This window comes from Poecilia formosa, unplaced genomic scaffold (genome assembly GCF_000485575.1).
Source record: "Poecilia formosa unplaced genomic scaffold, Poecilia_formosa-5.1.2 Scaffold544, whole genome shotgun sequence".
NCBI classification, from domain to species: domain Eukaryota; kingdom Metazoa; phylum Chordata; class Actinopteri; order Cyprinodontiformes; family Poeciliidae; genus Poecilia; species Poecilia formosa.
Genome location: NW_006800483.1, coordinates 277855 through 288729, shown reverse-complemented (window position 1 = coordinate 288729; position 10875 = coordinate 277855). Strand labels below are relative to the sequence as shown.

The 10875-nt window shown below is 43.4% G+C and overlaps 1 protein-coding gene across 1 annotated transcript in view; it reads right to left on the bottom strand.

The window, feature by feature from the left end:
* Positions 1-8742: 8742 nt before the first annotated feature.
* Positions 8743-10875, bottom strand: part of galr1b (galanin receptor 1b) — a 16443-nt gene continuing 14310 nt past the window's right edge. The window contains exon 3 of the mRNA XM_007540518.2: positions 8743-9428. Coding sequence (XP_007540580.1) covers positions 9111-9428 — 318 coding nt within the window. The 3' untranslated portion in view covers positions 8743-9110. The remainder of the gene's footprint in view (positions 9429-10875) is intronic.

The following is a 10875-nucleotide window of genomic DNA, read 5'->3' as shown; positions in this document are numbered from 1 at the left end:
GTTTGTTTATTATTATTTCTCTGCACCAAATTAAAGAAGTCATGAAAGGTAAACATTTTTTAGAAGCTCAATCTTCAGAGAAGAGATATTGCAATACCTTGTCTTGCCACAAGAGGGTACAGCATCAATCAGCTGTGGAACCTGCTAATGTTTGATGGTCGTGTTGCACCAGAAGAAGACTTATGGCTAAAAATTGAAGCCAGTCTTATGATAAACAATATTCTAAGTTACTGTCGATTTCTGACTAAAACGCCCTTAAATAAACATCTTTACACAGTAGCAAAAGTATTCATACCCCAGGGACTTTTCCACACTTTGTCACATCACAATCACAAACCTCAAAATATTTCACTGGACTTTAGTGTGAAACATAAAGTGGTTTACTATTGGCAAGCCTAAAGAAAATTATACAATTCAAAATATTTTTGCAAATAAACATTAAAAAAGTATTCATTCCCCCTTTCTCTGAGGTCAGACATCTAAACCGAGCTTCAGCTGTTTGGCAAAGAGTCACTAGATCAGGGGTGTCAAACTCCAGTCCTGAGGGCCGTTGCCCTGCAGCTCTTAGATGAGCCTCTGCTGAACCACCTGAACAGAATCATCAGGTCATTAAGGCTCTGGAGACCTGATCTACACCAGGAGGAGATGAAGCTGTTTCATTCCAGTGTTTTGTAGCTGTGGCTCATCTAAAACCTGCAGGACAGCAGAGGACTGGAGTTTGACACCTGTGCACTAGATGATGAAAGCTGGTAGAGACAAACCCTAAAGACTAGCAGCTGCAATTACAGCAACATGTGGTTCCACATTGACTCAAGGAGCTGAATATTTGTGCACACCACACCTTTGAGTTTTTTTACTTTAAAAAAATTGTATAACTTTCTTTCTACATAACAATCATCTACCACTTTGTGTTGGTTTTTCACATTAAATTCCAGTGAAATCTATGTTTGTGGCTGTAATGTGACAAAATCTGGAAAAGTTGAAGGGGTATGAATACTTTTTGTAAGCCACCGCATATTAGAAAAGAAACGTAGAAACTATTCATGGCTCAGAATATAATCCAACTGATAAAATATGAAACGCCATGCCTTGCTATACTATGATCAATATTAATCTGCCAAATTGCTTCTGTTGACCATAAATAAGATTCTAAATCTGGACAGAAACTGGAAAAAACCACATTAAAGGTCCAAACAAAACCTCAAAGACTTCAGAATCAGATTTATTCGTGTCCCAGATAAAGAAAACTGATATTATAGCAAGTATAAAACACTAAAAGGCAAAGTATCAAAATTTAAAAAATAAAACAGAATGAAAATAAAACATACCAAACAGGACATCAAATATAAATCAATGCATAATGGGAAGAGTACAGCAGTATATTTCATTGTTGACCGACTGTTGCTACAGTACGAGTCCCTCCCTGAAGCTCCCCCCCCCACCATGTCCTGCATTAAAAAGAGGAATTGCTGTGGGAACAAAATGGATCTAGTACCCACAGACATGAATACTAGACCCCTCATGGAGCGGGTCAGAGGTCATGGAGCGGGTCAGAGGTCATGGAGCGGGTCGGCCTGTTGCTGCGGTACGTAACAGCGCCGCCATATTGAATGTGGAATATGTGCCGGTAAGCTAATACAGGTAAATGGACCGAACTTCACAAAGTGCCGTTCTACAAAGTATTTTAAGTTAATTCCTGTCATTGACACATTTTCTCACACATTAATATTTTTGGCAATCAAAGAAATGACCAAAGACAGTTTCTAACTTTGGATGTGATTAATTGTTTTGGGGCATTTCTGAATAAAGAGCACAATGTTTTTATTTGTTTATCCAGGTGGTTGATGGTTCGATTACCAACCCGACAGCCAGTCCTACATTGATTCAGCAGCTTAGATAAATCATCCATATACAGGTTAAAAAGGCCAGGAGATAAAATGCTGCCTTGCCACACACCCTTACCCACATAAAAAGAAGATGATACAGAGTTTCCCCATTTTACAGACATATTCTGGTGAGCATATCAATACACTGATATTCTTAATAAATATTTCGGAACTCCTCTCTTATGCAATTTATGAAACTATTTTTCATGATTAACATGATCAAATGCTTTTGTTGCATCAATAAACATAAAAATTGTGGTATTATGTCTCTTGTATAAATCTAAAATTTCCTTGAGAGCAAAAATGCACATATCAGTGCCAAGTTTTGGTTTAACACGAAATTGATAATCAGATGTGCCTATAAACGTCTCAGTTCTGCTTAACAGAGCCTTCTCCAGAACTTTGATAAGGTGCTGGCCAGACCTATGGCCAGACAAAAATATCCCAGAAACTTTTTTCCTCCTGGAAATTTGTTCAGGTTTTTTTGTGTGTTTTTTTATCATTAAACATCTGGAAACAGCTGGAACCAAACATGGCCGCCGATGTGATGTAACGTCTCCCTGTCTGTGTGTATCCATGACAACTCACGTTTTTCTTCTGATGCTTCAGTAACGGCAGATTGTTTCTCCTTCCAAAGAGTCATGTTTTGAGGCTTTTAATGTGAAAGTCTCACCCTTTACATGCTGAGTTCCAGTTTGTGTCATCTTAATATGAAAAGTAACAGGTACACAGACATGAATACTAGACGCCTCACTGAGCGCTGACAGCGTCCGCCATCTTGTATGTGGCAGCAGATCGGAGCTCCTTCATTCCTGTTCTGTGTGTTTAAACCGTTTTATGAAACAAACTGGATTCACTGGCATCACCTTCCACAGGTAAGGATGAAACATCAGAATTACTTTGCAGCCAGAAATTCGCTTCTAAACAACAGAAAAATATTTCCTATGTAGCTAAATTGGCCCGAAATAACCGCTGATTGTTAGCTTAGCAGCTAACGTTTTCATACTGTTTTCTAATGAGAGCTGATGAGAAACCGCTGTTAGAGGAGAAGTTCATTAGAAACCAGAGGATTTAGTGAGGAAAGGTCAGTCAGGATCAGAGCTGGAGCTGCTGCTCTTCAGTCTGTTTCCAGCTCAGCTTCTCCATGTCGGTATTTAGCTATAAAGATGCTACGAGTCAGAGCCCAACATGCTGAAAATGGCTTTTTATGAATGTCAAGGAAACATATATGTAGTTTCTATTTTGGATAATTTATCTTTCTCCTTAGTTCAATAATCATCACAACACATCAACATAGTTAATGTGTTGTGATGATGGCACTCATCAAAATGTAATGTTTGTTACTGATTTTCCCAATTGTCAAAATGTTGTTTTTTATAACTATATTTTTGTGATTTTATGATGTAAATCTCTTTGAACTGCTGAAACCTGCTACACAGATAAACTTGACTGATTGTCTGAAATGGAGCCAGCAAGAGGAAAATCTCTGACATTTGGGAATACTTTGAGATTATCCTCACAATAAAATTCTTCTTAGATAATAATTAACCCTCTGCCTCCCAATTTCTCACCTTCTGCAAAGTTCCACTACTATTTGTAGTCTGATTAGCAAAGATATATCAGTCTTGCACAGCAGAAACAGATTTAATCCTGTTGCAGAACTAAAATTCAACATGTAGCCAAATATGAGGGATCAGAGCCAATTAGAAATCCAAGAAAAAGCGAACGCCCCAACAGGCACTGCACTAAAACACTAAATGTCTTTATTGTCAAATCTGTCTATGACATAAAAGAAAACCCAACACAACCACTGACATTCAACATAAAGCAGGATTAGATTGGCTACAAATCATTTTAATAATTAAAACATATGACAATTAAATATGGTTTCATTGATTCTCCTGTTACCAAACATGAGTTTGATGAAAACTTTGCGACAATATTGACTTTAGTAGTTTTTGGAAGTATGATCCACCCGAGTGACAAGGCTGTTGCAGTTTCACCAGCAGATGTCACTAGTGAGTGATGAATGAAGCATCACTTTGCTTTTTGCAAAGCAACGGGTTGGAAAGATTCATTGCTTCATGAGGCTTCATTTGCCATCACTAGCGACAAGGATAAATTACAAGAAGCAACTTCAGAGAAAACACAAAGAGCTGCTACTCAGAGGGGCGCAGAGTACCATAACTGGCAAACATTCAGGCGTCGAAGTGCTGGCAGCCTGCTCCTCATATCACAGCGCACCTGTACATACATTTTTATACAAACCTGAGTCAGCGGCACGCCCTTCAAGGTGGCGCAGCCTCTAGGCACCATCTAGTGGATGAAAAGGGAAGCAGCAGATAACAGAAAAATCCCCACAAAGAGCCAAAACCTCAGTTCACAACAATTTTAGAACTGAACTGGTAGATTTTAGAGCTTTATTGCTGGAGCTGTCGTTGGATTAACAGGCACAAATAAAACCTGACAATGATGATGGCTGGGGTCAGATCTCTGGGTGTTTTGACTTCCACCTTCAGTTGTTTTCTGTTTGTTTTCTCATCTCTTGCCATTTGTGTGTTATTTCAAGTGTTTCCAGAGTTTTTGGTTTTTTGGTCAGAGCAGTGTTTATTGATACCGACTGTCCAGAATTTCTTCCCTCCTCTCATCCTTTGTGTTTCTGGTCCTTTCCATTCAGCTCCGTTCCCCAGCTGCACCTGCTTACCTGAACCCGGTCCTGCTGGATCTTCACTCCTCCGTCTGCAAATTTAAACTTCCTGGTATCTTTAATCTGGCTCCTTCTGCTGCAGGTTCCCAGCCCGTTCCAGGTGTAAATCAGAGCTTACTAATAAAAGGAGTAATCTCACCAGTATTTTTGCCATCAGTTGATGAAATCCCCATTGCCTCTTTGACACGGTCACTCCACTGTACGTCCTTCTCCTTCAAGTATTGGGAACGCAACTTCTCAATCTTTGTTCTTGCAAAGCAATGTCCTTCCATCACAGTCGGGTTGCATCTTTGAAAAGAGAGGCAGAGTTGTGCCAGCTCACCTAAAACATCTCTCAGAGCAGTGAGAGTAACCTTGAACTTGTAATCACTCAGCTTTTTGTAGCAGTACTTTGCTACTGGATCTTTGTTATCAGTGAATTCTCTTTTGTAATATTCTTCAAACACAGTGTAGTTCCTCAGAACAGCATTCACAGCTTGGTGCCGCGACTGGCATCGCACTTGGTTCAGAGGCCTGAATGACAGTGTAGCTCAGGGCTGGGCAATCCTGGTCCTTGAGGGCCGGTGTCCTGCAACTCTTAGATGTCTCCCTTTTCCAACATACTTGAATCCAACAGCTGAATCACCTCCTAAGTGCAGTCAGGTTCTCCAGAGTGCTGCTAATGACCTCATTATTTGACTCAAGTGTGTTGAAGTAGAAATGCATCTAAAAGTTGCAGGAGACTGGCCCTCCAGGCCTGGAGTTGCCCACCCTTGGTGTAGCTTCATCAAGAATCCTTGCTAGATCCTCCATTTTGCCCCGCTTCACAACTGACCGGGAGAAAGTGGAATACACAATTCTATGGGTCACACAATGTTGTTCAGTTAGGTGTGGTATTTGGCGCTTTAAAAAAGCTGCAACTCCCTTGTGATTTCCCAGCATTACTGAAGCACCATCGGAGGTCAGCATCACCATTCTCTGCATGTCCTGTCCATGTTTGGAATAAAACGGAGTTATAGCCTCCAAAATATCCTGAGCAGTGTATGACGTCAGCTGGATAATGCCACCAAACACAGTTTTATAGTTCACATCATTTCCCTCCCTGTATTTAATATATATGACTAACATTTTGTGTACTGTTATGTCTGTGCTCTCATCTACTATGAGGGCATGCCAGGGTGCATTTTTAACATTGCACATTGTCTCATTCTGCACAATCTCATTGATTGAGTTCACAAATTCAAAAGCATAGTTTTTGCTTCGCCAGCTTTCTGGTATACTCACATACTTTGTGGGTATACAAATCATGGATTTGTTGAGCTGACAGCAATGATCCATTCATTTTGATGGCAAGTAAAAGATTATCAATGAGTACTTTAACTTGCTCAGGATCTGATTTTGTTTGTGTAGCAGTTCGTTCCTTTTTTCTCTGTCTTTTGTGCTCTCCTGCAATAATGTACCGATCCCTTTTCTCATCTTTAGTCTTCGTACAATTCCAACAGCATTCAAATGACTTTTCTGCTGAATGTGACGTTTGAGGTAGCCAACTTCCATTCACTCCACATTCTTCCCTTTGAAAACTCGCTTGCTAATTTGGCTTCACTGCATGTTTTGCAGAGCAAACCCTTCTCACTCAAAACAGAAAAAATTTCACCCAGTTTCACCACTTGTTCTTCTATTTGGACAAGTTCTGACAGCCATTCCATCTTAAAAGAAGCGCATTTCTGTTTTACTTTGGCTTGATGACTGGATGTCCCACTGCCAGTTCGCTTAGCCATGATAGGGTGTTGGCTTTTGCGTCTCTTAACTCCGCCGCACTTTTCCTACCTAGCAAATCTGCACAGTGCCGCAGCGCATATGGGCAAGGCACGTACACACAATAGCATGCGATGATTGGCTGCGTAGCGAAAGTGAACGGCATCGTATCATTGGCTGGACACCAGTGACTCGCTGAGATAGACAGTTGTCATTGGTCCATAGTCAAAACTGATGTCTGAGCTAAATATATAGTTTACATTGGATCTTATTTTATGCGCTGCATAGATTTTATTGTGCGCTGAGATTTTGCGTGCAGTGCGCGATTGAGCATGCGCGCAGCTTAGAGGAAACATTGCTGGTGGGCCCAGTCAGAGAACCTGATAATCAGCTAATCGTGCTTAGAAGGGACACAGGCCGCTGGACTAATTCTGATGTCCTGGCCCCAAAGACGTCAGCGAGGCCCGGATCCAGAGGGGTAACAGAGAGAAAACTCCGCTCCGTGAGCCCTTCCACCCCGGTGATAGGCGCATAAGTGGAGACAGGCGCCCAAAGCTTTGCGGGCTCAGCCGCTGCCTCAGTTATGTAAGCCATTCCTGTTCCTGACGAGGACGTCAACTGTTCCTCCTGACGTCCTCGTTACTGTCATCCTCTCTGCCGGTGGGATTATCCGATAAACGCTCAGCGTAGCTAGCATCCCGCTCAGCGTAGCTAGCATCCCGCTCAGCGTAGCTAGCATCTCCCACAAGCAGCGACCGGCGCTAGCCTTGGAAAAGTCTAGCCTCCGCCTCCTCGAGGTCGGCGTGCTGGGGACCCAGGCATCCCTCGAAGATCCGGTGCCTGCCAAAGGTCATTATGTACCCCGTCTGAAATGACGGGCAAAACGGAGCTTTGGTCTTAAAACAGTGCTATCTTATGGTGAAGAAAAAGAGGGAGCCGTTTGTCCGGTCTGACCGTTATTTATACAGACCGGGATGGGGCCCACCCAGTAGGTGGGCGTGGGCTAAGCTTTGTTCAGTGATGCGAGCGAGGGACAAACCAACTAGCGATAGCCTTAAAGGGCGAAGCCTATACGACATAGAACTGAACTTCTCTTAATTGGTACTAGATCAACACCAAGTAAACTTAATAACTCCTCCATTTTTCCTTCCCTTCAGGTTAAAAGTCTGGGTGTCACCTTGACAATACCCTCTCCTTTGCCTGCCATGTCACTAATATCACTGGGTCAGCTTACTTTCATCTCTGAAATATTCATCGTCTCTGTCCTTCCCTCACTCCTCTGCTGTTCTGGTCCACAGTCTGGTCCCTTCTCGTTTAGATTACACTAATTCTCTTCTCTTGATCTTCCTCATATCATCACACTGACCCCTTCAATTCATCACATCACACCTTTTCTACAACAGCTTCATTGGCTTGGCATCTCATATTGCATCAACTATAAAATCCTTCTAACTTTCAAAGCAGTTCACAACCTAGACCCCTCTGCCCACCCCAGCCCCCCATGTCTGTTGGACCTCCTTCACATTGCTACACCCACCTGTCCCCTCAGATCCTCTTCTTCTGTTCATCTCTCTGTTCCCCCGTCTGTCTAGTCACTATGGAGAGCAGAGCATTCAGCCGCTCTGCTCCCAAACTCTGGATCTCACTCCCACCTGATCTCCGTAACATCGACTCTTTGCCACACTTCAAACTCAAAACCCATTTGTTTCAAATAGCTTGCAGTCTTTGATTGCAATTGCATTGTCTTTTTAAATCTTGTTTTGTACTTAATTTTTACCATATATTTCAATTTGTGTTTGTTTTTATGTCAAATTATGTAAGGTGACCTTGAGTGTCAAGTAAGGTGGCTACAAATAAAATGTATTATCATTATTATTATTATCATTATTATTATTATCATTGTTATTATCATCATCATTATTATTATTATTATTATCAGGAGCAGCAGTGTGGAATCCTTGGACTAGACATTTGGACCGATGCCCTGTGATGAGACCAGCGTGGCTTTGACTGGATTTCCCAGCAGTTTCGATGGTTTGGAACCTGCAGCAAGCCAAGCAGACTCCGGGGTCTGGAACCAACCAGCCAGCAGAGTCTGCAGGTGAGTTTTACCTGTCAGGACCAGAGAGAAAATCTTCTGCAGCTGTGAAACATCTGGATCCACCCCAGTGGGCTGAAGGCAGAAACCGCTGGATGAACTCTGAACTCTGGAATCGGCTTCCCTGAACTGGTAGATGAAGGACAAGAGGCAGAAAGTGAAACATTATGGGATGGAAACCTGGAGCCACTGGGTCTCCACAAAACATCTGCATCAGGATCCAGATGTTTCTTGAGCTGATGGTTTCCAGCCTCATGGTCTGGGTTTGAAATTTGGATCTGAACCATCAAATATCTTTGAGACAGACTGAAAATCCATCCTTCTTCAGAAACTTTATTTATAGTTTACACCTTCCGAATCTCTGTGTTAACATGACGGCATTCATGTGATGTATTTATTTGAATGTGCTATAAATTAGAACCAAAACCACTGACTTGGTTTGTCTCAGTTGGAGTCCAGGAGAAAGCTGAGAAACTTTACACATTAAAATAAAATAATTTATCAGTTTGTGAAAAATTCTCTCCAAGATAATGAAAGCACAGAATAAATCAGTTATTTCTGCTCATGGCTCCTGAACTCTAAGATCCTGCTGAGTCTGGTTCTGCTTCAGCTGGAGGCCGACCAAAGCAGCCAATCACTTGCAGCCTCCCTGGTCATGTGACCGGCAGGACCTCCAGCTTGTCCTTTAGATGTTGGTGCTGGAGTGTGTGGTGGAGAAGTTGTCCATGCGGAATCGAACCACTCTCCCGTCGGCCGGCGGCGTGAAGAGCAGGTGGCGGGCGAACACCTGGCGGCAGGCTTTGCGGAAGTTCTCGGACAGGAAGGCGTAGAGGATGGGGTTGATGCAGGAGTTCCCGTAGGACAGGCAATGGGACACGATGCGGAGCGCAAAGGTGGCATCGTTCAGCGGGTAGGTGCCGAACTCCACCCACATGACGATGATGTGGTGCGGCATCCAGCAGATGGTGAAGCCGGTGACAACCAGGAGGATGGTCTGGACCGTCTGGAGAGGAACCACAGGGAACACAAACCAGTTTAACATCACCAGACAGAAACATTAAAACCAGTGAGGGGTGGAGGGAAGGTCCAGTTCCAGAACCAGATTCTGCTGGGAAACCAGATTCTTGGACTCCTTCCAGTTCACCCGTTAAATAACTTTGAACAGTAATTTATAGTTAAATATCTGGTTCATTTCACCAAATTTAATCCCATTCAGTGTCTTAAGGATGTATGCTTGATATGCATTGATTCTGGGAAACCTTAGTTGATTTCACTGAGAATTATGGATTCAACACTTCCAATGACAAGCAATGAGCAAAAACTGCGATGCTCTGAGACCTCTGGTGGAGGCAGCTGGTACTGTCCAATGCAGGTCAGAGTCTACAATAAGCTGCTGGATAGTTTGTATCTGTCAGCTTATATCCAGCAATAAGTTGATGCAAAAAGGATCTCCGTTGAAATTGTGTGAAAAGTAGCGATTTTGATATGGCTGAAAAGTCGCCTCATCGAATCTTTCCATCAAAACTTGAGATGTTTCAAAATTGCCAAGTTTTCACTTAACAAATTCATTTTTGTAATTCGAATTTGATACATTTGATGGTCAATGGAAACACAGCGACTGACTACCACAGCAATCAACTAGCGACAGCGGAAACAGAAACCTCGTTTTACAGGAAGAACATTTCAGCAGAACCAGAACCAGAGTGTCTGAGTGACTGGGGGAGGAGTGGATCAAACAAAAACCACAGAGGGTAGGACAGGTCCAATGAGGCCCTGATGGGGTCCTGATGAGGCCCTGATGGGGTCCTGATGAGGCCCGCATGGGGTCCTGATGAGGCCCGCATGGGGTCCTGACGATGCACTGATGGGGTCCTGATGAGGCACTGATGGGGTCCCGATGGGGCACTGATGGGGTCCTGACGATGCACTGATGGGGTCCTGATGAGGCACTGATGGGTCCTGATGAGGCACTGATGGGGTCCTGATGAGGCCCTGATGGGGTCCTGACGATGCACTGATGGGGTCCTGATGAGGCACTGATGGGGTCCCGATGGGGCACTGATGGGGTCCCGATGGGGCTCTGAAGGGCTCTATTGGGGCCCCCAAGGGCCAGTGACCTCCATCCTGGGAAGGTCACCATCAGGTCTCCTTTTCTAATCCACAGCCAGCCTGCCTCTGGTTTTCTCCGGATTTTTTTCTGTGATCCTGGTTTTCCTTTTGCTGGATGATGACGTGGCTGCAGCTCGTTATGGATCGGTTTTCCAGAACCGTCTTCACTTGGAAACAAACTGAAGCTTATCTGCTGTTTCTCTGCTGGTTCGTTTAAAGCAGCTCTATAAATAACTGGAGCTGCAACAGGCCGGCTCTTTACTCTGGTAACGCTCCATGTTCTACACGTCCATCGTTTCTATACACAGTAACTTTTATACAGTGCTGCGCATCACTGCATG